The 26,799-nt window shown below is 48.4% G+C and overlaps 2 protein-coding genes across 6 annotated transcripts in view; one reads left to right on the top strand and one right to left on the bottom strand.

Moving 5' to 3' along the window:
- IPPK (inositol-pentakisphosphate 2-kinase) overlaps positions 1–6,505 on the top strand; it is a 59,213-nt gene extending 52,708 nt beyond the window's left edge. The window contains exons 12-13 of the mRNA XM_066368373.1: positions 1,840–1,919; positions 4,031–6,505. Coding sequence (XP_066224470.1) covers positions 1,840–1,919; positions 4,031–4,256 — 306 coding nt within the window. The 3' untranslated portion in view covers positions 4,257–6,505. The remainder of the gene's footprint in view (positions 1–1,839; positions 1,920–4,030) is intronic.
- CENPP (centromere protein P) overlaps positions 4,895–26,799 on the bottom strand; it is a 249,256-nt gene continuing 227,351 nt past the window's right edge. For 4 of the 5 annotated variants that reach the window (XM_066368376.1, XM_066368377.1, XM_066368374.1 and 1 more), the window contains exons 6-8: positions 8,217–8,296; positions 7,006–7,097; positions 4,895–6,668 (exon numbers count right to left, since the gene is read on the bottom strand). In XM_066368376.1, coding sequence (XP_066224473.1) covers positions 6,538–6,668; positions 7,006–7,097; positions 8,217–8,296 — 303 coding nt within the window. In that variant the 3' untranslated portion in view covers positions 4,895–6,537. The remainder of the gene's footprint in view (positions 6,669–7,005; positions 7,098–8,216; positions 8,297–26,799) is intronic. The other variant, XM_066368375.1, reaches the window with a different exon arrangement.

Raw genomic sequence — 26,799 nt, 5'->3', positions numbered from 1 at the left:
CTCTCCCTTCCTGTCTCTCCCTCTCAAAAAAAAAAAAGGCCTCTTGGCCAAACTTCCAGAATTGTCCCCTCACCTCCTCACTCCTAGGCAAAAAAGACCCAATGTCTTTGTCTTCCCTCAGTCCAGCAATGTTCCCTGGTCTTGTTACTCTGCCTTCAAGCAGGTGTTTTTGATGTTTTGTCCCACTTTTGCTAGTTGACTTCAGCCATTGGGTCAGCCCCAATTACAGGGTCCAGTGTTACTGGAAGTATAACTCTAACCCTTTTATCAGTGTCTGATATACATATATAGTGATAGTTTGTCTGTCTGATGAGTAAAAAATACATCACTGTTATAATGTACATTTCCTTTATTACTGGTAAGGCTGAGCAATGTTTCATGTATTGATTGGCTATTTTTTCTCTCATCAGTTTATTTGCTCCATATCTTCCTGGGGTCCTTCCCTGCTCTCATGCTGATCTAGCACTTTGTATACTTGATGCTAATCACCTCTTATTTGTTGTAGGCATTTTCTCACATTCTTTTGCAGGTCTTTTACATTACAGTTATGACTAGGTTGTAGAAAACATTTTAATTTTTAGGTATTTAAATTTTTTTGGTCTTTTATGGTTTCTGGGTTTTATGTGCTACAAATTAGGGCATAATAAATATTTTATATTTTGTATTTATGTTTTACTAATTCTTTGGACTGAATTTTTAATATATTGTGAAAAATCTGACTTCCTAGCTGAATGAATAGTGTAGGAGAAGAACTCTCTCATACTTGTCAAGGTTTGTGCGGACCCCAGGGAGAGCAGTCAGGCCTGAGCAGGGCCCCCTCTTCTTCCTGCACAGTCCTGTCGTGGGGAAGACACAGCATAGTGTTTTCTTTCTTTGGATGGGTCCTCCTGGCTAAGTGACATGGAGGGGAATGACTAACGGGAGACCAGTTCTAATCTGTCATCACACAAATGTTGAGGCCAGTGATAACATGGAAGGTCTGCTTCCCTTTTTGTACTTTATTTTTGTAAAAGCAAGAGCTATTCAATCTAGAAAATTAAAATTATATAGGAAAGTTCAATGAAGAAAGGGAAAAGAATGCCCCAAATTTCATACAAAGGTGCCCATCTTTTTGGCTTTCTCTGTGTCTGTAACATGTGAGCACATAGACAGTGCTTTACAGGTCAGACTGCAAACCATGCTGTGTGCTGTGCTGGTGGAGTCGGTGGCCCGGGTGGGTGCCATTTGGGCCGGTGTGCACAGATGCACACGTGCTTGCAGCCCAGTCCAGAGCATAGACTTCAGAGCTGAGACACCAGAGTTTGTGTCCACCCTGTTAGCGCCCCGAAGTGCAGCATGAGCAGGTTTTCTCTCCTCATCCGTAAGCTAGGACAGTGGCCGTGCCTGCCAGTGGGGATGAAGTGGCTTAACACCAGGACAGATGGGGACCCTCTGCAGCATCTTTCCAGGTGGATACACAACATTCTGAGGGTGATATGACCTGAGGGGTGTGCGGTGTCCTAAACAGACCTCGGTGGATGTCTGTGCACCGCCGTCCCGAGGTTCGGAGTGGTGTTCGCTCACCCTGCTGTGTGGCCAGCCCAGTGGTGGAGGCAGCTAGTACTGCTATCTCCACGGCAGACTGTGGCTACTTTGCTACAGACAGATCCCAGCATTTGCTTTGGGGTCCACACACTGCTTGCAATGAGGCCAGAAGGCAGGGCTGTTCTCTGAGGAGCTCTTTGGCCTACAGCGTCCTAACCGGCCCCAGGTTCTGGGACTGGTTCCCAGACCTCACAGGAGGAAGAGTGCATGTGGTGGTGGCCTAGTGCCCCGGAGCTGACTTCTCCTCCCCAACAGGTGCAGCAGTACCGGGTTGCCATGACTGCAAAGGACTGCTCCATCATGATCGCGCTGTCCCCTTGTCTGCAGGATGCAAGGTGAGGTACCGTGCCGTGTCGCTCTCTCTGGTTTCTCAGGGTGCTGTGGTGTGACGAGTCAGTTCCCCACATTCAGAGCCCAGCAGGATCACGTGCGTTCTGAGGCTGACCCGAGGCTGCTTGAGATCACGCCGCTTACTGACTCTTGCCCTCGACAAAGTTGTAATTCAGTCAGAAAAACATTTATGGAGAGCAGTTTTGATTGATCTATTAAATTGATGATTACTGTTGTTTTCTAAGAAAATACCCTAAGGACTTAGAAGCATTTTGGATACTGTGGTGGAGAGTCCTCTTAAAAAAGCCCCAAGCTCCTGTCCAGGCTCTGAAGCCTGAGTAACCACAGGTCCCTAGGCCTGCCCCCGCCCAGGCCCTCACGTGCTGGCCTCAAGAGTTGTTTGAAGCCTTGAAAACAAAACGGGCGTTCTGCTGCTGCCTGTCCGCAGCACCGCTCCTGAGCCACCACCTTGTTGTCCCGGGTCCTCCTCGCCTTTTTTAGGAATTCAAGACGAACCCGATAATCTTCTCTAGTAAATACATGGCATTTTCGGCCTTAATCTTCAGGGTGTAAAACCCCACACAGTATTTGCGGAATGTTCTGCATCCCTGTGCCAGAGTTTCTGGGTCAAGATGACCTTGTCACTGGCTGCCAGTGTCCCATCTTTCTGCTTTTAACTAAGCATTTCTGGCAGGCACAGAGTTGTCTATTTTCTGATAGGAAACGTATAGGCACATTTATAGGTTATAACTAAAATACAGAAAAAGGTTGTTCCATTTACTTGAAAACTCATTATCCCCAAAGCAAATGCCCCAGTGCTTAGCTGTGAGGAGTCCACAAACTCGTGATGCAGCACAGACACGCTGCGCGCCCGCCTGGCACGAGGACGCCAGGTGCGGAACAGGGAGGGCCGAGGGCCCGGGCGGCTGCCCCCAGTTAGAATGGACATGTTGGGATAGGAGCAGGTCACATGCCCAGAGGTGGCAAACTGCTGAGGGGTCAGGAGCCAGGTCCTGGGCTCGGTGGGAGCTTCTGGGGATCAGACTCTGTGTAGGGCATCCCTCTGGCCATGAGGTGATAGATTCTCACCATCTTGCTGGGTGCTGGTTCTGAAGTAAGAAATGGGGTGTGCTTGAATGCGTTTAGCCCTGTTGATAACTGCAGACAGGGACTGCCCCAGGCCCAGCTGTGCTGAGCTCGGGTTTTAGGCCCCGAGAGGAGACACTGTAGGAAGACCTGCACCTGCGGATGCGTCTCTGCTGTTCAGGAGGGAGTCAGGAACACACTGCACCCGACCCCTTTCTCCTGTCAGCTGCATTCGGGCGGAAGTTACATCAGAGTCTTGCTTTGATTAGATTCAGCAGGACAGGAACATGGTCACTGGCCTTCTTTCTCCCAGGCAGAAACTTTTGAAATTGGTGTTTTGTTTTAATTTGTTTTTTAAATGATTTCTAAACAGTTAATCATGGGGACACCAGGACTCCTGGCCACTTCCCTTCCGCCACACTGAGCTGATCCAATGCCTGTCACCAGTCACCGGGATGCAGGCGGTGACTGAGCATGCTGACAACTCAGTGGGACACGCGGTGGTCTCAGTACAACAGTCAGAATTAGTCTCAAAGTGTTAAGTACAAGTAATTGTTCATCTATTGTTATACACATGATTCTTCCATTGTTTAGAAAAAACACACAACTAAGTCCTAAGGAACAAAACACAAAACCCTGCAGATACGATTTGAGAATAAAAGATGAAACAGCTGTCTCCAACTGAGAAGGCAGAAAGAGGCCTGAGCTCTCAGCAGAGGTGGGAAGGTGTGTAAGAAGTGTGTTCTCAACATTTTACCCATTTGGTTGTTGAATGGCCAGATCTACTTTATCTTAGGTTTTGTGCTACAGTTTCTTTTCCATCGTCACTCGTCCCACTAGGATACGGGGGATGTCACAGATATCCTGTGTACTTAGTTTTTTATCGGTCTGCACTGTGGTGGCGGTTTCCTGCAGGTGTCTGTCTTGCAGAAGCTGTAGGCACAGGTGCGCACTCTGACATGCAGAATGGGTGTTCTCTGTGAGCTGGGACGAGAGGATTTAAGGGCTGAAATTGCCTTTGTACTTTCAGCTCTGATCAGAGGCCCATCGTCCCATCGTCGAGATCCAGATTTGCCTTCTCCGTGTCTGTGCTGGACCTTGACCTCAAACCCTACGAGAGCATCCCTCATCAGTACAAACTGGATGGCAAGATCGTCAACTACTACTCAAAGACTGTACACGCCAAAGATGCGGCCATGGTGGCGACCAGGTTCAGGGAGAGAGAAGACTGCACACTGGTTCTCCATAAGGTCTAACTTCCCTGCGGTGTCGTGGAAACTTGAACATAGAATGTGAAGGTTGAACAGTAGAGCTCTTTTCTCTTTTGTGTTGAATGACTTTGGCTATGAATGTTTTTGCTTTTTAACCACTGTTCAGGTGGGACTGCTTCTGGGAGACACAGTGGAAGAAACATCTTCCAGGACAAAGAATGTCAGACGTGAGCCTGAGGTAGTCTGTGTCCCGGGAGCCCGCTGGGCAGTTTTCCCTCCCACCCGAGGGCTCATGTCTAATCTCTAACACAGAAAGCCTTATTTTAAGACCCAAGGTTTGAATCTCCTACCTAGACTAGGCTCCTAACATAGAAAACTTGAATTGTCACGTCTATCTTATAATTTGGACTCTTAAGGAAACAGGGATACTACTGGAACTTTCCCAGCTGAGTTACTTGGTCACTTTTTTATGTAAGCCACATGTCAGCACAGGTTCTGTGGTTCCCTGTGGCGCACTGGTGGGCTGTGGGTGCAGGTGTCGGTTCTGAACCGTGGGGACTCGGGTCCCCTGTGGCGGTGCCGCAGCCACCGTTCTGTGCAGGATCGCAGGGCTGCAGGACTCAGGTTGGGGTAAACACCACTGATGTGAGCATTGACTTGCTTGTTCTTTTTTCCCTGAATGATTTGTCTGTAACTTTAGGGAGACAAGGTGTGTCTCACCTGACGCTGCTGTGCTGCGTGCCAGGTGAGGCTCGGGCAGCCCGTGCCCTCCAGCTCCGCGTTCCTGGGGACCCCAGCCAGTTCTGCCAGACCCAGCACTGAGTCCCCTCCCCCCTGCACCTGCCCCTCCCTCGGTTTCCCTGGGACACGTGGTGTTTACAGCCGCGAGTGCTGCTGGGCCGCCCCCACTGGGGCTGCCTGAGGCCCTGCTCCCCTAGACGAGCAACTCCTGGCTGGCACTGAGGGGGTTCTTGTGCCTGGCTGCTATGGAAACAATTGGGAATCTTTGCTTCAGTTTTTTATTCTATGGTAGGTTGTACAGATTGATTATTTATATCATCATTTTGAGGAATTAATGAAGGCTTATTGTAATATAATATAATATTAGCAAAACCATGGAATTATATGAAAATGCTACATGAAAAATGAGAATATTTTGCTGATTGTAAACTTTTGTGGGGAAATTTTGTGATAACTTGAGAATTACACTTGTTTGAATTAAGCCAGTTTTTCTAGAATTTTTTTAATTCTGTCCTAACATTTACTTCTTACTTCTATACTCAGAGTCAGAAAGAAACTTAAATGAGGCATCTCTCTCCTGTGTCAGTGCGCTGGCGTCTGGAGGCTCTGGAGACTCCACCGCAGGGACACGTGGGGAGCCGTGTTCTCGCGGGAGTCGGTGTGGGGAGGGGAGCGGCTGGAGTGTTTGGGCTGAGGTTCTTCCTGGTTGCTGGCTGGGGACAGGGACGGGCGGGTGGGATCTGCCTGACCTGCCTCGCCCAGCCCCACAATGTGCAGAGGGCCCTGGATCCCTGTGCACGGAGCCCTGGCACCCCAGCTCCTGAGGAGGTGTGCTGGGCGGCCTCACGCTGGACCTGTCCTCTGAGCTGGGCGGCCTGAAACGCGGGGGGAGAGGGGACAGAAGAGCGGCCCGGGCTGGCCAGTCTTGGTCCAACCCTCGGCTCTGTTCAGGCCCCCACAGCCTCTTCCCTGACTGGGGCATTCCTTTGATTGAAACAATGTCCTCGTGGCTCTAACTGGTTAAACGGGTGACTGAGGTCAGTGCAGCCCTGAGGAAGGCCGTTTCTTCTGTGCGGAGGGACGGGCACCGAGGCCCCGTGTGAACGGACAGTGTCATCTTTGCTGTCTTAGGCACCCACGTCTCTGGATGACCAGGAAGAGTGACAGCGGACGCTGAGAGGGGCCGGAAAGGCTCCCAGGGCTGCTCTGGGGGACTGGCAGGTGCCTCCCCGGGGTGGGCTTGGGCAGTGGATGTGAGAAAGGAGGCTCCCAGACCCCAGGTGCTGGGTGGGGCAGTGGGCGGCGCTTCTGCCCTCAGACTGGTGTGTGTGTGTATGTGTGTGCACGCGTGCGGGGGGGGGGGGAGCTTTGCACAGAGCTATTCCCGTCTATCTCTGGCATTTTGTATTTTAATAGCTGTATTTATTTTTCATGTCCTGACAGTTTCTTATATAATGTGGCATAACTGCGCAGACAACACGTTTCTAAGGGTATGGTTTCCAAGTGGAAAATAGCAAATGTTTATATTCAATAAAATCACAGGCCTTGGTGTAGCACCTGTCTCCGCCGCATTACTGTCCGGGGACTAGTTGTTTTCCTCTGTGCACAGCGATCTTATCAGGCTTTCGAGAGCCGCCTCGATGCCAAGCACACCCAGCAGGGTTCGGAAGCTGAGCGGGGCAGTCTCCACCACTCCGTTCCTGTCCAGCTCCAGGGCTGCAGAGAAAACAAACTAGTAAGAAACTTTGCCGAAACCGTTCCCCCCTCTGCGACTGGCCACCTGGGTCATGGCCGAGCCGGCTCTTCCCTGCGTGCTGGTGGCAAACCCAGGACACCCCCTCACGCACTCAGTCCAGGAGGGCGCTGGGGACACGATCCCCCTGCATGTGCTTTTTGAGTGATTATTGATAAAAATATTTTAAACATTGATATAAAAAGCACAAAAATAAGATGTTCAACTTTTGATTCTTGCCATTTAAAACCAGACAAAATAAATAGGTGTCTGTTGGGCACATTAAGGAGTCACCAGGACACCCACAGGGGACCTCCCCACCTTGCTGCGGCACTTTGGTGAGAAGATCCAGCTTCGGAAAAACCTTTCCTCCTTCCTCTATTTCAATCTTCCAAACAATGACCAATTCAAACCTGAAAGAAGTGAGACCCATCACCAGGTGCCTCTGAAACCTGCTGAGAGAGAGCTCTCTGTAGCGGCAGAGGGCGCCACCCAGGCAGCTCTGCCCTCTGACGGTCCCCCCTGTGCAGCTGGTCGTGCTCCTAAAGCTGACCCCACAGCTGAGGCTGAGGTACGGTTGGTTTGTCATGAACACATGTTCAGTATCACGAACAAACAGGAAAATGGAAACAGACCACAGGAAGTACTGTTTTGTCCCCACTAATATTAGTGTCACAGTACAAGTGAAGTACAGGATGCAGAGCAGCTGGACTAACATTTCCTGTGGGAAGTATCTATTGAAAACTACTCTGAAAAAATTTGGCAGTAACAGAAAGCTGACTCAACCCTGTGACCTGGGAATTGCACTTGTAGGTATAGAAGTGTCCTCCCAGGCCAGGGTTCATGAACAGGAAGGTCAGAAATGGTTGAAAATGAATAACCCAAATGCTGAAGACTTGAATACAGAAATATATATATTCGCTCAGTAGAGGATTGGCACCGGACATGATGGTCTAGCTACATGCGCTGCCAGAGGTGAATTTTGGAAATAATGTTTTATTACTAAAAGGCAGGTCCCAGAGGCCTACATAATTATGTCACCATTTTAAGGCTTGAAAACAAAACCAAACATCTGTGTGGGCAAGTCATCAAAGTGCATCACATTTAGGCAGATCTCCATGTGTACACTCAAGAGTGTCCATGGCCATGAGAAGGGGGCCTGAGGGGTCCTCCCCTCACTCAGCACTTGCTGCCTCCTGAGCTTTTCTGAAATAAGTTACCCAAAACAAAACAGCTCCAGCACTTCCTGGCCTCCCCTCCTTGTTCCCCTAAGGATCCCTATAGTGAGATCAGCACCATTTCCTGTCCCCACATCCCCCCCCCTCCCTAACCCAGCAAGGCCCCTCCCTGTGCTCTCAAGATCAGCTGCATCTCTGTTAGGATTCCATAGGCAATTCTCAAAATTTGGGTAGTATACATTTGGCCTCTAGTATCTGTAATCCTTGTTTTTAATAGGAAACAAGCATCTGCTTGCTGGGCAGGCACCTGGCCAGTGAGGACAGCCCAGGGGCCCCTGGGGCATCTGCACTCACCCGGGCTGGCTGGGGCTCCGGATCCCCATGTAGCTGGAGGAGGCCCCCTCTGAGAGGAGCACAGCCTCGGGGTACTTTTCCTGTGGGGAGAAGAACATTTATTATTTTAAAAATAATTTTTATGTGACATACATTATTACAATAATGCATTTTAGGTGTACACCCCAGTGACTAGACATCACATAACTTACAAAGTGATTATCCTGATAAATCCTGCAGCCATCTGACACCATATACAGTTATATTATTATTGACTATCTCCCTGTGCTGTACTTCACATCCCCATGACTATTCTGTAACGACCAATTTGTACTACTTAATCCTGTCTCCTTTTTCACCCATCCTTCCGACCCCCTCCCATCTGAATCATTAAAACGTTCTCTGTATCTATGAGTCTGTTTCTGTTCTGCTTGTTTATTTAGTTTCTTAGATTCAATTGTTAATAGATATGTGTTCATATTTTTTTTTTATAAATTTTTTCTTTATTTTTTATTTATTCATTTTAGAGAGGAGAGGGAGAGACAGAGAGAGAGGAGAGACAGAAAGAAAGAAGGGGGGAGGAGCTAGAAGCATCAACTCCCATATGTGCCTTCACCAGGCAAGCCCAGGGTTTCGAACCGGCGACCTCAGCATTTCCAGGTCGACACTTTATCCACTGCGCCACCACAGGTCAGGCTGTGTTCATATTTTTAATTTTTTTCCTTCTTAATACCCTTTAACAGTTCATGTAATACTTGTTTGGTGGCAATGAACTCGTTTGGCTTTTTCTTGTCTGGGAAGTTCTTTCTCTATCCTTAGATTCTAAACGATAGCCTTGCTGGGTAGAGTAATCTTGGTTGTAGGTCCTTGCTTTTCATCACTTTGAATATTTCTTGCCAGTCTCTTCTGGCCTGCAAAATTTCTGTTGAGAAATCAGCCGACAGTATTGTGGGAGCTCCTTTGCAGGTAACTAACAACTTTTGCTGCTTTTAAGAATCTCCCTTTGGCCTGACCTGTGGTGGTGCAGTGGATAGGGCATTGACCTCCAATGCTGAGGTTGCTGGTTTGAAACCCCAGGCTTTCCCAGTTAAAGCACATATGAGAAGCAACTAGTATGAGTTGATGCTTCCTGTTCCTCCCTCCACCTTACTCTCTCTCTCTCCTTTCTCCCTTAAAAAAAAAATCAATAAATAAAATATTTTTTAAAATTCCCTCTTTGTCTTTAACCTTTTACATTTTAATTATGATGTGTCTTGGTGTGGGCCTCTTTGGGTTCATCTTATTTGGGATCTCTGTGTTTCCTGGACTTGTATGTCTATTTCCTTCACCAGTTAGGGAAGTTTTCCATCCTTGTTTTTTCAAGTATGTTTTCAATTTCTTGCTCACTCCCTCACAATGCGGATGTCGGTACACTTGAAGTTGTTCCAGAGGCTACTTACAGTGTCCTAATTCTTTTGGATTCTTTTTTGTTTTTGTTATTCTAAATGGGTGTTTATTGCTTCCTTATATTTCAAATCACTGATTTAAATTCTCCGCTTCATATACTCTGCTGTTGATTCCTTGTAAGTTACTCTTCATTTCAGTTAGTGTATCCTTCATTTCTGACTGGCCTTTTTTTATACTGTTGAAGTTCTCACTAATATCATTTGAGTATCCTTATAACCAGTGTTTTGAACTTTGCATCTAGTAGATTGCTTGTCTCCATTTTGTGTATTTTCCTGGAATTTTGTTCTGTTCTTTCATTTGGGAATGGTTGTCTCTTCATTTTGGCAGCCTCCCTGTGTTAGTTTCTATGTATTAAATAGAGCTGCCTTGTTGAGTGGTCTTATGTAGTAGGTGTCCTGTTGGGTCCAGTAGCACAGCCTCCCTCATTACCCAACTCTTGAGCTGCATGCCCCATGTGGTCTGTGTACACCGCCTGTTGTGCTTGAGTCTTGACTGCTGTTGGCATTTCAGTGGAGGGACTTACCCCCAGGCTGATCAGTTGCAAGGACTGGCTGCAGCCACCAACCACAGTGGAGGATCAGCCGTGCAGGGGTCCACTCCATAAGGCAGGACTTACTTGAGCAGAGCTCTGGTGCCCACTGAGTCCGCCCCTTGAGTGTATCGCTGATGCAGGTGGTTGGGTGGTGCTCTGGGGTGGTCTGAACTGTCCACCAGTGCACTGGTGCTGGGGCCTCCTGTGAGGTGCAGGCCAAGGTCAGCTATGGCCTCTGTTCTGCCCGGGGCCACCCAACATGAGCTGCAAAATGATCTGCAGATGGCTGCTACTTTTACAGGGTTTGGAGGTGCCCAGTAGAGGCCAAGCTACAAACCAAATCCAGTTGCCACTAGTGCTGGGCCTGGGGCCACTTAGCAAGAGGTACGGTATAGGTTGAGGCCAGATGCTTCTTGACTGGGTTTGGGAATCTTTGAGAGATTTTAGGGAAATCTGAAGCATGAGCCAAGACAGGCCGCTTGTGTGGAAAAACAACTGGAAGTGAGTGGCTTTGATGGGCCTGCAAGTTGGGTGGGGTGGGGTCTCAGGGAATCACCAGAGTGGGGACCAACAGTGTGAGCCAGGTTGATGGAGACTCAGATATGGTGCCTGCCTGCTGGCTCTGTGGGGGGAGGGGTCATCCAAGGAACAATGGCCTCAGCCCGCACTTCTCTCTGGAAGAAAGCTGTCCTTGCCCCCCGCCCCCCAGCTTTTGGCCCAATGTCAGACAATTCAGTTCCTCCCAGCATGTCTCTGGTGCCTTTCAAGCTGCTGCCCTAGGGCTGGAGCTCAGAGGGAGTCTGAGGGAGTCTGAGTAAGTCTGTGTGCGTGGGCCCTTTAAGAAGAAGGCCTGGGACTCCAGCAGCCCTCCATCTCCCTCAGCCGCAGGCCCTGCTGGGTTTTACAGCCAGAAGTTTTGGGGACTTCTCTTCCTGGCTCTGGGCTCCGGGAATAGAGTTCCTGGCCTGGGGCTGGGACCCCTCACTCCTCAGGGGGATCTCCATAGCGGAGATATCCCTCCCAAGTTTGAACTGCCACATGTGGTGTGGGAGAAGCCCATTCTGCACCTCTGCCCCCCCACCAATCTCAGTGTGGTTTCTTTAATTCCCTACTTGTAGGACTTCCGTTCAGCCCGATTTCAGGCAGTTCTGAGTGATGGTGGTTCTGTAGTTTGGTTGTAATTCTGATGTGGCTGTGGGATGATTTAAGTACTATGTTTACCTACACAGCCATCTTGACTGGAAGCCCCCTTATTTTTTTTCACAAAGCAATCTGTGGGCACAGGGACGCTGATCCAGGTGGCTAGAAAGGGGAGGAACCCTTTTGAGATGTTTCTCCCACTCCGATATGACATTCTGTTAAGATTCTGACGTGCAGTCACTGGTCTCCCACACGCCTGCCTTCGTGCTCACTGGCACTGCCATTCTAGATCTTTCCATTGCTACACGGCCTCCAAGCTGCCACACGATCAGCTCCCCAATGCTAACACATTACAGAACAACTTCACCCAGGGTCCTGCGGCACATGGCTGTCCTGCGTCTGTAAGTCCCCACAGATCTGACGCAGCCTCTGTCCCCAAGGAGGCCAGCCCGGCATGCTGTGGGGTGTCCTTTACCATCAGAGTTCAGCTCACTCTCCAGGTGATTCTGACCCTGAGTACTGAGGGGAGGTGATGTCTGCTGGCGTTCCCGCTGTAAAGCAGCTGTTTTTCTCTAGAGCTTTAGCACTCAGCTTTAAGAACCTTTAAAACACCGAGGCCTATGGGCTAGCCTCTGTCACAGTGGACAGTCTCACCCATCCTCACACTCGCCACCAAATTGCCCGCCCACGCATCGATGCCGCGGACTCACAGCCCTGCAGGTGCGCGGTTACCCAGACTCTCCCACCCTCCTTTTTGTCACCCGAGGCACAGTGCCCCGCTACTCCGGGCGACAGGCTGAAAGCTTCACAATGCGACTCTGTCCCATTTAAGAGCCAAAAGTATTCTCTCTATAGAATGGGGACATTAAGTGGAACTTCAGAAATTTCTAGGCTTGCAAACTCTAAGGTAGAGTTCCCCCCCACACACACCGTGTAATATAATCATTCTGCAAATGTCTGCTACTTTCTACTATGTGCTGCAGGGCCAGGGAACCGTTAGTACAGGGTGGGGCAAAAGTGGGTTTACAGTTGTATGTGAAACACAAGTTTATTCTTGTGTCATTATTTATTCATTATTGTATTATTTTCCATATAAACAACCGTGGACCTGCTTTGCCCACCCCGTATGCCAGCACTGACATGTGATTCAGCCTTGACTCAGGTCCTCAGTACGACTGGCTCTGCGGGGGTTCCCAGGGGCAGAGAAATGTGACTTGTCTGCTCTGAGAACAGACGGGCTGGGGGTGGTGTGGGGACTGTATTCATGCGGGCTCCACTGTGAGATGCTGGGTGCCTGGGGTCGGCTTGTGAAAGACACTTTCCGCTCTTCTCACAACTCCAGATATGAAAAGGGCACCTGGCTGATGCTGCTGTCCGATGTGGCCCTGTAAGTGCAAACCCAGCCCCACACCTCTGCACCTCGCGGGAGGAGGGAGAGGTGCAGCTCCCCTGAGAAGGGCTCGGTGCAGACGCCGGAGACCCCAGGATGGGCAGGCGAGAGCGGCAGAGGCAGGGCCTTCCTGAGGCCAGTGTTTGGTGGACTGAACTTAACCTGCTCTGTCAAACGAGGGCTCGCACAGACAAAGACGAGTCATAGCTCTGAAAGGACTAGCCCGCGTCTCGGTGAGCCTGTCCCCAGCGTGCGAGACCAGCGCCCCGACCCCTGTGCGAGAGGGATGCTGCCGGCCAAGAACACGTTCACACAGCAGGACGCTCCGACCAAACACTGGGCGGGCCCAGAGCACGCTTACAGACAACTTCTAATTTCAGCAAAGGATTTTTATTGGAAAATTTATACCTAAGTGTTTTAAATGGAAAGTGCTGGTTGGTTTTTGAACCTCAAGCCCTTCTAAATGAGTAACAACTGTCTGAGGAATGCAGGGGGCCCTGCGGCCTGGCTGGCTCCAGTGGGGCCTCAGGCGGTGCAGGCTGGCTGCAGCTCGGCCCAGATGGCTCACGGCCCACTCCAGGCCTGCTCCTGAGCAAAGGGGGCTCTAGATGAGAAGTTTTCACTAAAAAAATACATTGTACTCCCTTAATTTTTTTTTAAACATAAGGAAAAGGGGCATTCAGTATGGTTTTCTGAGGAGCTTTATGGGGGTGGGGGGATGTGGAAAGTTTTCCTTCACGCAAGTTAATAACATCACCACGTTAGTCCAGCGCAGTCGCAGGGAGGAGGAGGCGGCTGGGCCCGGCACACTAAGGGGCGGTCTCATCGACAGGAGTATACAAGTGATGTGGAGAGAGAAGACAGAGGAGCTTTGAAAAATGATACGACTCTAAATGCAAAGCGTGCCTCAGGTCGCTTAACCCAAGATTGGCACATTTCAACCGCAATGGAAGGTTCTACATATCACTGTATTTGACATTCGTCACATCACTGAGTCACCAGGAAAGGGTGAACATGCACTAAGATAAGGCAGAGACCTAGCCTCTGTAATTCAGAACATTTCCATGGAAAAGAGCAACAGAGAATGACAGCCCTTTGTTCACTCCTATCTGTCTGCTCATGTTTCCATAATCTTACAGCACCTTCTTGTTTCCCACGACATAAATGAAGATCATCGGCACAAAAAGAAAAGGAGGTACACACATGAAAAGAGTTTAACTGGAAAATTAGCCTGATTTGGAAAGCACCTCAGATAGTTGACATTCTGCCACAAACAACACCCCAGCCCAGGGAGGGAGCGAACAGGCCTGTGTTTTCACGATGACACTGGGGGCAAGGCCGGAGGAGGCGGCCTGGCAGGGCGTCTGCACACGCTGGCCCGTGGGGCCCCATAGGGAGGCTCTTCCCAAGCAGCGACACGGAACGGGTGTTACGCAGCTGCCTGCCCACACGCCTGGAGTGTGCACCCTACCTCCTGGTGTTTCTGATAGAAAAATGGCTGTGACAATGGGGGCAATTCGATGTCCACTCCCTATTTTATGCCTGAGACCCGCTTTCTGTTGGAATGGCTGCCGGATGCTGGTCCAAACGGAATAACATTTTTTTTTTTTTTTTTTTACAGAGAGTCAGAGAGAGGGACAGACAGACAGGAATGGAGAGAGATGAGAAGCATCAATTATTAGTTTTTTGTTGTGACACCTTAGTTGCTCATTGATTGCTTTCTCATATGTGCCTTGACTGGGGTTACAGCAGACTAAGTAACCCCTTGCTCGAGCCAGAGACCTCGGGTCCAAGCTGGTGAGCTTTTGCTCAAACCAGATGAGCCCACGCTCAAACTGGCGACCTCAGGGTCTCGAACCTGGGTCCTCGGCATCTCAGTCTGATGCTCTATACACTGTGCCACTGCCTGGTCAGGCCGGAATAACATTTTTAACAGAGCTTTCAAGAGTACTGGCCTCAGGGACATCAGCGGTCACACCAGCCCAAGAGGAGCAACCAGCCTACCTTCCACTTGCCTCCCTCTTACACAAATGGAAAACTTGAATCCTGGCTGGAATACCCTTGAGTGTCCACGGATGTGTTAATTCATCTTGATTTTGTTTTCCCAAAGATTGTTATCTGGTTGATTCAATGATTTTAAAAAAATAATTGGGATATAATTCACATGACAAAATTCACTCCTTTCAAGTGTATAATTCGGTAGGTTTTAGTACATTCACAAGGTGATGTGACCATCACCCCTTTCTGAATCCAGAATGTTTCATCACTCTGAAGCCTGGCACCCTTTAGCTACTACCCCCACCCTCCCCTCCCCCACCCCGCCGTAAAGCCTTCAGTGCACCAGTCTCTGCAGGGCCTCTGTGCACTTCCCAGGTGACGGAGCCAGTCATGCAGCGTGAGCTCCTCTGGGACCAGTTCTTCCCCTCAACACGTTTTCAAGGCTTGTCCACGCCCGTGGGTGTGTCACTCACTCCACAGGACGGACATACCAATTCTGTTGTCCGTAAGCTGAGGGACACTGGGTGGTCACTGCTTTTTGACTATTGGGAATGATGCCATGACCATCTGCATACGAGTTTTTGCACAGACACATTTTCACCTCTCGTGCTTATATACGTGGGAGTCAAACAGCCAGGCTCAGGAACTCCGTAACCTCCCGAGGAGCCGTCAGCTGCCCCACAGTGGCAGCACCATCCGTAGTGTAGGGGGTTCTCCTTTCTCTCCTTGCCCACACTTATTTCCCTTTTCTAAGAAAATTCTGTCATCCTGGTGCGTGTGATATGGTATCTCATTGTGATTTCAATGCGTTTCCCTGCTGGTCCGTGACGCTGAACGTCTTCACATCTCTCACCAACCGTTTGTATACCTTTGGAGAAATGTCTATTCAGATCCTTTGCCTATTTTTTAACTGGCTTATCTTCCTGTTTATTATTAAGTTATAATGGTTCTTTTTTTTTTTTTTTTGTATTTTTCCGAAGCTGGAAACGGGGAGAGACAGTCAGACAGACTCCTGCATGCGCCCGACCAGGATCCACCTGGCACACCCACCAGGGGCGATGCTCTGCCCACCAGGGGGCGACGTTCTGCCCCTCCGGAGCGTCGCTCTGCCGCGACCAGAGCCACTCTAGCGCCTGGGGCAGAGGCCAAGGAGCCATCCCCAGCGCCCGGGCCATCTTTGCTCCAATGGAGCCTTGGCTGCAGGAGGGGAGGGAGAGACAGAGAGGAAGGAGGGGGGGTAGAGAAGCAAATGGGCGCTTCTCCTATGTGCCCTGGCCGGGAATCGAACCCGGGTCCCCCGCACGCCAGGCCGACGCTCTACCACTGAGCCAACCGGCCAGGGCTATAATGGTTCTTTATATGTTCCAGACATCAATCACTCATCAGATATATGGTTTTCTAAAACACGGGTTGTCTTTTTTCTTCCTTAATGATCATTTGTATAAAGTTTTAATTTTGATGAAGACCAATTTATTTTTTTTCTTTTTTGCTTGTGCTTTTGGTGTCATACCTAAAACATTTAATCCAAAGTCAAAGGAATATACACCTGTGTTTTCTTCTAAAGAGTTTTATATTTTTAGTTTTTTAAATTGGGTTTTTGATCCATTCTGAGTTAATTTTTAAGTGTGGTGTGAGGTAGAGGTCCGACTTCACTCTGGCAAGTCCCCTGTTGTTCGAGCGCCAGGTGTTGAAATGACTGTCTTTTCCCCATCTGGCTTGGCTCCAGTCACATTTAGCAACATTTTGTATTTTGAAGACAGCCCAGTCCAGAGACACTGTGAGATCAGTGAGGTCCCAGACTTCTCAACAAACAGTGCTTGGACTGTTGGATATCTATATGTAGAAAAATAAAACTCAACACTCACCTCAGACCATACAGAAAAATTTACTTATGACAGATCATAAACATAATATAAGAGCTTTTAAAACTATAAAACTTTCAAAAGAAAATGTCAGAGAAAAAAAAATCTTTATAATCCTGAGTTAACCAAAGATCTTTCAGATACAACACAAAAAAAGCAGAATCCATTAAAAAAAATAAATTGAGGCCCTGGCTGGACAGCTCAATTGGGAGCATCATCCCGATACACAAAGGTGGTGGTTCAATCCCTGGTCAGGAACATACAGGGACAGGTCTGTTTCTGTTTCTTTCTCTCTCCCCTTCCTTTCTCTCTAAAATCAATTGACAAATTTTAAAAATCAAAAATTGGGTAACTGATAAATTGAATTTATCATAATTAGAAACTTCTTTTTTTGTTGTTGTTGTTTTGGGTTTTTTTTGGTATTTTTCTGAAGTTGGAAATGGAGAGGCAGTCAGACTCCCGCATGCGCCCGACCGGGATCCACCTGGCACGATGTTCTGCCCATCTGGGGCATTGCTCTGTTGCAACCAGAGCCATTCTAGTGCCTGAGGCAGAGGCCATGGACCCATCCTCAGCGCCCAGGCCAACTTTGCTCCAATGGAGCCTCGGCTGCGGGAGGGGAAGAGAGAGACAGAGAGGAAGGAGAGGGGGAGGGGTGGAGAAGCAGATGGGCGCTTCTCCTGTGTGCCCTGGCCGGGAATCAAACCCGGGACTCCTGCACACCAGGCTGACACTCTACCATTGAGCCAACCAGCCAGGGCTGAAACTACTTTTCTTAAAAACCATTGTTAAAGAAAAAAAACCAGCCTGACTGATGGTGTGCAGTAGACAGCGCGCTGACGTGGAACGCTGAGGGCGCCAGTTCAAAACCCAAGATCGCTGCCCTGAAGGCAGGATCATCGTCACCATCCCGAGGTCACTGGTTGGAACCCAAGGTCTCCAGCTTGAGCGAGGGGTTGCTGGCTTGATTTGAGCCGAGGTCACAGGTCTGATCCCCAGTCAGGGTGCGTAGGGAAGCAAATCAACACACAACTAAGTGGAGCAACAAATTGATATGATTCCCTCTCCCTTCTCTCCCATCCCTCTCCTTCTCTCTTTCAAAATAAGTAAGTAAATTAAAAGAAAAAAGCCAGCCTCAGACTAAGTGAAAATATTGGCAAAATCTTGCATCCAGAACACATAAGGAACACTTTACAATTCAGTTATAAGACAAATAACCCAATTTTAATTAATAGCCAAAAAAGTATTTCATGGTCAAAGAGAGATACGGAAGGGAAAAGATAATATCATGAGTTGCTAGGGAAATACAAATTAGAACCAAAATGAGATACCACTATGAACCTAGCAGAATGACTAACATCATAAAGACTGACAATACCACGTATGGGTGAAGGCGTGGAGCAGCTGGAACTGCCAGACATCGCTGGTGGGAATTAGAGAAATCAGGCAGCTTCCTAGGAAGCTAAACATACATTCACCATGTGACCCAGCTGCCCCACTCCTAAGTACTTCCCCAAGAAAAATGGAAACCTGTGTCCACACAGAATTGCATGCAATGGAGCATTAATAAGAACCCCACGGCTGTCAGCAGTAACAGACACTTGGAAGTCTAATTAGCAGAGCAACCAGAAGAGGTGGACACTTCCCACCTTAAGACACACCATCCAAGTGGAATCCTAACAAAACCCTAGCTACGAGATTGGATGAAAGGAGCCCTACTTTAAAACCGTGATCACACCAAGGATGGAAAGACTGTGAGTGTGGACTTTATTTTAACCAGCCTTGCCAGACTGTGGTCAGGGTAAACATCTCATGGAGGAAGATGAATGCTGTGTGCTGGACTACCTCATGTAAACCACACTGCCCCAACTTTCCTGGACGCAGTCCTGGGGATGAGACGCAAATAGACCCAGCCCCACACATGTCTGCACACGAGAGGCTCCGCTTGGTAAAAATAAGGCATGGGAGCTTACCAGGGTGGGGGCAGAGACCAGACCCCCAACCTCTTAGACACAGGCGCCTGGGGGCCTGGACCACAGAAACTCCCTGAGAAGTAACTGGGAAAATTGCTTTGTTAGGCATTTCTGAGCCAGAGGAGCTTAAAAAAATGTATCCTAAAAGTTGCTTAGTAAGACAAACAACCAGAAAACCTCCATTCGAAGCACATGGTGGCTCACAAACCCGAGAGCGGGAATGTCATCACTGCGCTGGTGGGATCACACACAAACCTCTGGTGTGACTTGTGGGCGCATTCTGGTACCAGGTCCCAAGGGCCTGTCCAAATGCTCTCCACTGCCCCCAGCCCAGCTTGTGGCCTGCTCCTGGCATGGCCTTCATCCCCTGGTCCCCCCAAACAGACCAGCCATGGTGCCCCATCCTCCTGTCACCCCTTTTTCTTGTCTCGTGAGAACTGGGAAGAACCAGAGGATCTCAGGGACCCACATTATTGGAAATACATTCTAATAGCATTTTTAAAGCAAAGACTCTTTCCTAAGAGAAAGTTCCACAGAAATGGTCGCTGTGCAGCAGGAAGCAGGGGTCCCCGGGGCCAGGGCAGCGAGCCTTGGGGGTGCCATGTAGCACTTATGTGAAATTCAAACTTCAGGGTCCACAGTAAAGCCTGGCTGGAAGGCAGGCAGGCAGGCTGCCCCTGGGCACGACCCGGGGCTGCTCTCCGGCTGCTGTGCAGACACCACCAGCGCAGCCCTGCCAGCCTCCGCACCAGCACCAGTCTGGCTGCCAGGGCCTCAGGGGGTGTGCAAGTTCCCAGAGGAGAGGAAGCCTGAGGCGAGAGCGCAAGCAGGGAGATCAGGAGGGAGCCACACCACATGTTTAATGTTTCCTTTCGGGGAGGGAACCTGGGAGGGCACAGAGGTAGAGCAGATTATACATATATTTATAAAAAATGCTACCTCAGTCACACCTGGATGGTCTGGTGAATGTGCAGCTTAGGGGACCGTGGAGAGGGGTCAGTTGTGGCCCCGGTGTGGCTGTCCAGTGTAGCCCTTGGAATGAACTAGGACACTTGGTACAACTGTTCTACTCAGTGACACCGCCGTTCACATGTTTCCATGTCACCCGAGACGGTGTCCCCTCAGCAGCCCTGGGACTGAGATGTACTTTCTTTCCCTCATCCCCCCTCTCTTTTTCATTCCTCAAATGCCTCCTTGTCTCCCAGACCCCTTTCAGGGCTGGGGCCAGTGTCCCGTCTGCAGAGGCTGCTGAGCGGCTCTCAGGTAGTCAGATGCCTTTCCTTATCGTTTACTGCTTTTTTTCCATATTTCATTTTAATTGTATTAAAGCTAGAGAAACTACCCAAGAACCCTCTGTTGCTTATGTTATAATTCCATGTTTAAATGTCATTTGTCGTTTGTCTGTAGTCTTTGGTACTGATAGCAATTTCTGTGCCCGGAGACACGGCATGTTCTGGGTTGGCTGTCCCAGAGAAGGCCCTACCCTTTGACTTCATTCCAACTGAACCTGGTCAGTGGTGAGACCAGCACTGCCTTTTCTGGTGTCAGAGAGAACAGTACGCACCCACGCCCCCTGGGGAAAGTCAGGGTGTGTTTCCCCACCTGATTCCTTCATGCGGGCACAATCCTTCTGCACTGCCACCCGACGCCTAGACTGTCCAGAGGGACCCCATTGGACCCTTTGATCGTGGCTGCAGTGATCACTGAAAGCCGGTCAGAGGAGCAGGGGTGACAGCGGTGGGGTGGGACGACCCTCTGCCCTCACCCACTCCTTCCTGATCCCAGGGACCCAGGGAAGCGTTAGCCACCCCCGCGTTGGCCAGCCCCACCAGACAGGCAGAACACCCGTGACTCTCAGAGCTCCTCCTCAGCCAGCCGGGAAAATCCCACCACAGCAAGCAGCACTTGTTAGGAAACCAGGGAGTTGCCGATAGAAGAGATCACAACATGATCCTTGTCTAGAAAATGGAATTGAAAGAAGGAAGAGAGGGGTGTGGGAACGCAAGAGAGAAACAAAGCTTACAGACAGAGGTTGTCTGTACCTTCCCTTTTAGAATAAAGAGGGAAAAGCAAGGCAAGCAAACTCAGTTATACGACAGCTAAGGAACACATGCTCCCACAGTCGAGCCGAATGCAAATGTGCCCTTAAATTCAGATGCCAAGACAATAAACATAATATGGGGGGGGGGGGTAAGTCTTAGCAGTAAGAGTGTCATGCTAAGATTATCATACAGCAACCACATGCTCTAAAAAGGACTCTTCTGTTCCCTCCTGGACAAACTAAAGGGTGAGCCAAGCTGGTTTCTTTCAAAAGAGTCAGAAATGATAATGAAGAAGCTAAATACATACACACACACACACACACACATACATACACACACCAGTCAATGCTAGAAACTCTTCAGAGGGAAATTCACAACTTCCTCTTCCTACAGTTATTAATATGTAATTATGCAAGCAAAATAATAAAATATTCACTGATAAATATATCATTACTAAGGTTTAAACTCTCTCATTAGTTCGTAAATCTCAAAGTAATGTCTAAAACACTGAGACTAGTTATAATTTAAAGTTATAATGGTCTCACTTAAAATTTTTTCATGGAATCACAGGTCTCTAACTTTTAAGTGCTAATGTTTCTATTTTAAAAGACAAATCACAGCCCTGCCAGATAGTTTAGTTGGTTAAACTAGAGCAGTGGTTTTCAACCACCAGTCATGGTTCACTCTTTCGTGGACTGGCACAAAATTTCTGGTGGACCAGGAGTTGAAAAATACTGGGTTAGAGCATTGCCCTGATATGCCAAAGGCGCAAGTTTGATCCCCGGTCAGGACACATACAAAAATCAACCAATGAGGGCATAAGTAAGTGGAACTAATTGATGTTTCTCTCTCTCCCTCTCTCAAGCCAATCAATCAATAAAATATATATGCTTACTGAATATTTGAAAAAATAAAAAGTGAAAGATAAATCACACTCACATACTACCACACAGAACCTTTGCAGGCCCCTTGCCCTTAACATGCATTAGCTCACACAGTTTTCACAGTACTTGAATGAGTCATCAGTCTAATGTCCACTTAAATGACATGGAGGCTCAAAAAATTAAGGGACTTGCTCAAAATTGCACAGGTAAATCAATAGGCAATCATATTCCAAAACCTGAGTCTGGGACATTCTACCATATGACATTTCTTTTATTTATTTATTTATTTATTTATTTTTTACAGAGACAGAGAGAGAGTCAGAGAGAGGGACAGACAGGGACAAAGAGATGAGAAGCATCAGTCATTAGTTTTTTTGTTGTGCGTTGCAGCACCTTAGTTGTTCATTGATTGCTTTCTCATATGTGCCTTGACCACGGGCCTTCAGCAGACTGAGTAACCCCTTGCTCGAGCCAGTGACCTTGGGTCCAAGCTGGTGAGCTTTTTGCTCAAACCAGATGAGCCCGCGCTCAAGCTGACGACCTCGGGGTCTCGAACCTGGGTCCTTGGCATCCCAGTCTGATGCTCTATCCACTGCACCACCGCCTGGTCAGGCCCATATGACATTTCTAAACTCAAATATAGTTGTAATACACAGGTACAGTGTTATTAAAATCAACTTAATCCATATCGGCAACTGACTTTGATGGTAGCAACAAAACATAATTGCTTCATTCCACATTCTGTGCCAGACATGAATAAGAACCAAGTCCCATGTGTAAAGGGCTCCTGAGACAGGACAGGAGCCCTTCTTTCCTCCCTCCCTCCCTCCCTCCCTCCCTCCCTTCCTTCTTTCTTCTCCTTAGGCCCTCCCTTCGTTCTCCTTAGTTTTCTCTCCAGAGGAAGCAAGGCGCAGAGTTCAGGCCCTTCCTGGAGATTCCTTTCTTTATCAGATTGGCCTCTGTCAGGGTGGGGGCAGCTGCTCACATAGACTTCCCCCTTATTCTTCTCCCAGCAAAGGCCTGCTTTCAGAGGGCCCACAGGTTGAACCAGCCTCCGCAAGGTGTGAGTCTAGGTGTCCCCCGGTGTCCTCATCAAACCCGCACCTCCCTTGCTTCCTGCCTCCAGGACACTGCTGCCTGCCTCCCACCACTCAGTCTCATGCGTCATCTTTGCAAACCTCTCTGCTGTCATTTCAGAAAGGTGCCCAATATGGGCTGTTTCAATATTCCATTTTTGAGGTCTTTCATGTTCAATACCTTTTTTATTAAAGATTTAATTTATGGATTTTACAGAGAGGAGAGAGGGACAAAGAGCGAGAAGTTATCACTTTAGTTGCTCACTGATGGATGGCTCTCATATGTGCCTTGACCGGGCAAGCCTAGGGCCTTGAATCAGCGCCCTCAACATTCCAGGTCAAGGCTCTGCCCACTGTACCACCACAGGCTAGGCATGTTCAATACTATTTTAAGGCCCTGGCCGGTTGGCTCAGCGGTAGAGCGTCGGCCTAGCGTGCGGAGGACCCGGGTTCGATTCCCGGCCAGGGCACACAGGAGAAGCGCCCATTTGCTTCTCCACCCCTCCGCCGCGCTTTCCTCTCTGTCTCTCTCTTCCCCTCCCGCAGCCGAGGCTCCATTGGAGCAAAGATGGCCCGGGCGCTGGGGATGGCTCTGTGGCCTCTGCCTCAGGCGCTAGAGTGGCTCTGGTCGCAATATGGCGACGCCCAGGATGGGCAGAGCATCGCCCCCTGGTGGGCAGAGCGTCGCCCCCTGGTGGGCGTGCCGGGTGGATCCCGGTCGGGCGCATGCGGGAGTCTGTCTGACTGTCTCTCCCTGTTTCCAGCTTCAGAAAAATGAAAAAAAAAAATAATAATAATAATAATATTTTAAATTTTTCCTCATACTTGATGAATAGTTTGGGTATAGAAGTTAATGTTTAAATAGTTCAAAGACTATAGAGATGTTTACCTGAAACCTATGTACTCTTATTGATCAAGGTCATCCCATTAAATTTAATTTCTAAATAAAATAAAAAAGAAGTTAATATTGAAATAATATTTACATTTTATGTAGAGATAATTATATATATTCAAACTTGTACTCTAGAGTCCTACGCTAAATGCCTTCTGTTTTTAAGAATGGGAAGCAAATAAATCACTAAGTCAACACATGTCCTCAGTAGCAGAACAAAACTCCACCTCTGGGGCAAAATAAAATAGGGCATAAATAACTTACGTAAATAAAATTTTAAACGGTTAAAATTTTGTATTATATCAAAAGTTGAGCCTGACCAGGTGTTGGGACAGTGGGTAGAGCATCGACCTGGGATGCTGAAGACCCAGGTTCAAAACCCCAAGGTTGCTGGCTTGAGTACAGACTCATCAGCTTGAGTTTGGAGTTGCCGGCATGAGTGTGGGATCATAGACATGACCCTATGGTCGCTGGCTTGAGCCCAAGGTTGCTGGCTTGAACAAGGGGACACTGGCTCAGCTGGAGCCCCTTGGTCACAACACATACAAGAAGCAATCAATAAACAACAAAAGTGGCACAACCATGAGTTGATGCTTCTCATCTCTCTCCCTTCCTGCTAGTCTCTCTCGCAAAAAAAAAAAAAGGTTGATCATTAAGGAAAAATAAAATAAAAATGTGGGGGCGGGGGGAGAAGCAATCCTTGCTGAAATATTCCAAAGGACAATAATTTATTCTATTTGCAAATAGTTCTAGCTTTGTCAGAATTTTACATTTTGAATCATAGGACACCTTTTTGAGCTGGGAATACAAAATTATGGCCATTTTAAAACTAAGAAAAATCATGCACCTGAAACATACAAAATAATATTGAATGTAAACTGCAATTGAAAAAAAATTAAAAAAAAAAAAGAGCCAGAGACATGCAATGCTACTCCAGTGACCCAGAACCCAGAGTGACCCTAATGCCTTTTCTTGAAAGCAAATTTCAGGTGACCCAATGTCCAGCTCAGCACTGATCAGAGCAGAGGGATGTCAGAGTGAATTCACCTGAAACCAATAAAGCTTAGGCCTCAGGGACCTCTGTGAATGGGCTCCTTCCAAGGCCCTCTGTTAAATATTTAACAACACAAACTTTATTTTTTAGAAGTTTTAGATTGACAGAAAAATTGGGAAGCTAGTACAGAATTCCCATATTATTATTACCACCTGACATTGGTGTGGTATATTTGTTTTAACTAATGAACCAATATTGGTGCACCACTTTTATAACTATTGATAAATTCTATACTTTATTCAACTTTCCTTAGTAGTTTTTACTAAATGTTCTGTGTCTGTTTCAGGACACCTAGGATCCCACATGATATTTGACACTAGTGACAGAGGTAGGAAATTTATCAAGATGGTTATTCTATACATTCTTCTTTATGTCCTGGCAGAGGTTGAAGTATTATTTTAGGTATTTTAAAAATTATTTTTATTGATTTCTTTAGAGAGAAAGGAAGAGAGAGAGGCAGAGACAGAGAGAAACATGGATTTGTTGTTCCATTTATCTATGCCATCATTGTTTGACTCTTGTATGTGCCCTGACTGGTGACTGAACCTGCAACCTTGGTGTGCTGGGAAGACGCGTTAACCAACTAAGCTAGCCAGCCACTGCCTGTGCTTAGGTATCTTGATAAGAGAGTTGAATTTTTCACTTAAGGAATCTGAAGAGAAAATGCATAGCTGTTTTTGGGTCCCAGAATAACACACAGGTTAGCAAAGACAGAAAGTTACTGGCTTCATCCAGTAGTAGTAGAGGGTGTGTCTTGTCACAAATCACATCACCAGCCCCACCACCATTGTCACTATAGGACTCCACCGCTCACCTGGGCAGGAAGAAGAAGCCAGCTGGTCCTGGCCTTGACTTGAGACTCAAATTGAATAATGGGACAGTAGCAAACACTGAAAATGCTTGCATGCATTCATTTCTCTACAGACCTCCTATGAATTTGCAAAATGGATCTCATGCACTATTTCAGCAGGTAGCAGACAGATTTTATTTGCTGTCTTAGAATTGCTTTATTTTCCCAGAGGACCCCTTACTAAAAGTATTCTGAGTTCATCCTCTGACATATGATGAAGTCTACACACATGATGAACGTGGATTGACTCATTCATTCGCTCAAAACGATTTTTGGAGTATCTGCTGTGTGGAAACTTCACGGACTGCGAGACCTGTTGTTCTTTGTCCAGTGAGTGTTCAGATCGCTCCTCTCCTGGCAACGGGCTTGCCCCTGGTCACAGGACTGGCTCAGGGCACTTCAGACTGTCAACTCCTCCTCAACAGTGAAAGGCCTGCCCTGGGCCAACTGACATGTGATGCTGGGAAGAGGAAGGCTTCTCCTGTAGGTGTCATTCCTTTGGGGAGAGAGGACCCTGGGGCTGCAGACAGCGTCCACTGGGCTGTGAGGTCAGCAGCCTGCCCTGGCAGAGATGAGGGGCTCCCGGTGGAGGGAGACTCCTCAATCATGGTGTGACCCTCAAATGAGGGCAAGCCTTTCTTCGATTGTTGGAGCTACGTCCACGCCCTCCTACTACTGGATGGAGCCATTAACTTGACGTCTTTGCTAAGCCATGGTGAGTTGGGGTTTCTGTCCCACCCTGTCCCTTGTACTGAAAGAGCTCTAATGAAAACTCTAGGCACACTGTTAAATGCTGGGTATACCCTAGTGAACAAACTAACACGGGGCATCAGAATGCAAATAAAACTACAGTGGAAGACAACACACACACCCGAGGGGCTAAAACGACGAGCACAACCAGAACCAACAACCAGAACCCTCACACGTGGCTAGTGAGAGTATAAACGGGTGCAGTTACTTTGGAAAACTGTTTGGCGATGCCTCCTAAAGGTGAGCACATGCCTCCTTAAGATTCAGCAGTTCTCGGCCTAGCGTGCGGAGGACCCGGGTTCGATTCCCGGCCAGGGCACACAGGAGAAGCGCCCATTTGCTTCTCCACCCCTCCGCCGCGCTTTCCTCTCTGTCTCTCTCTTCCCCTCCCGCAGCCAAGGCTCCATTGGAGCAAAGATGGCCCGGGCGCTGGGGATGGCTCTGTGGCCTCTGCCTCAGGCGCTGGAGTGGCTCTGGTCGCAACATGGCGACGCCCAGGATGGGCAGAGCGTCGCCCCCTGGTGGGCGTGCCGGGTGGATCCCGGTCGGGCGCATGCGGGAGTCTGTCTGACTGTCTCTCCCCGTTTCCAGCTTCAGAAAAATGAAAAAAAAAAAGATTCAGCAGTTCCACCCAACGTGAATAACAACGTGTCAGCACGGGCCTGCCGCACAGCGGAGCCTGGAGGGGCCCAGGAACGGGTGCTCTGTCAGCGCT

Source organism: Saccopteryx leptura, chromosome 2 (assembly GCF_036850995.1).
Source record: "Saccopteryx leptura isolate mSacLep1 chromosome 2, mSacLep1_pri_phased_curated, whole genome shotgun sequence".
Taxonomy (NCBI): domain Eukaryota; kingdom Metazoa; phylum Chordata; class Mammalia; order Chiroptera; family Emballonuridae; genus Saccopteryx; species Saccopteryx leptura.
This window is presented reverse-complemented; position numbering and strand designations above follow the sequence as displayed.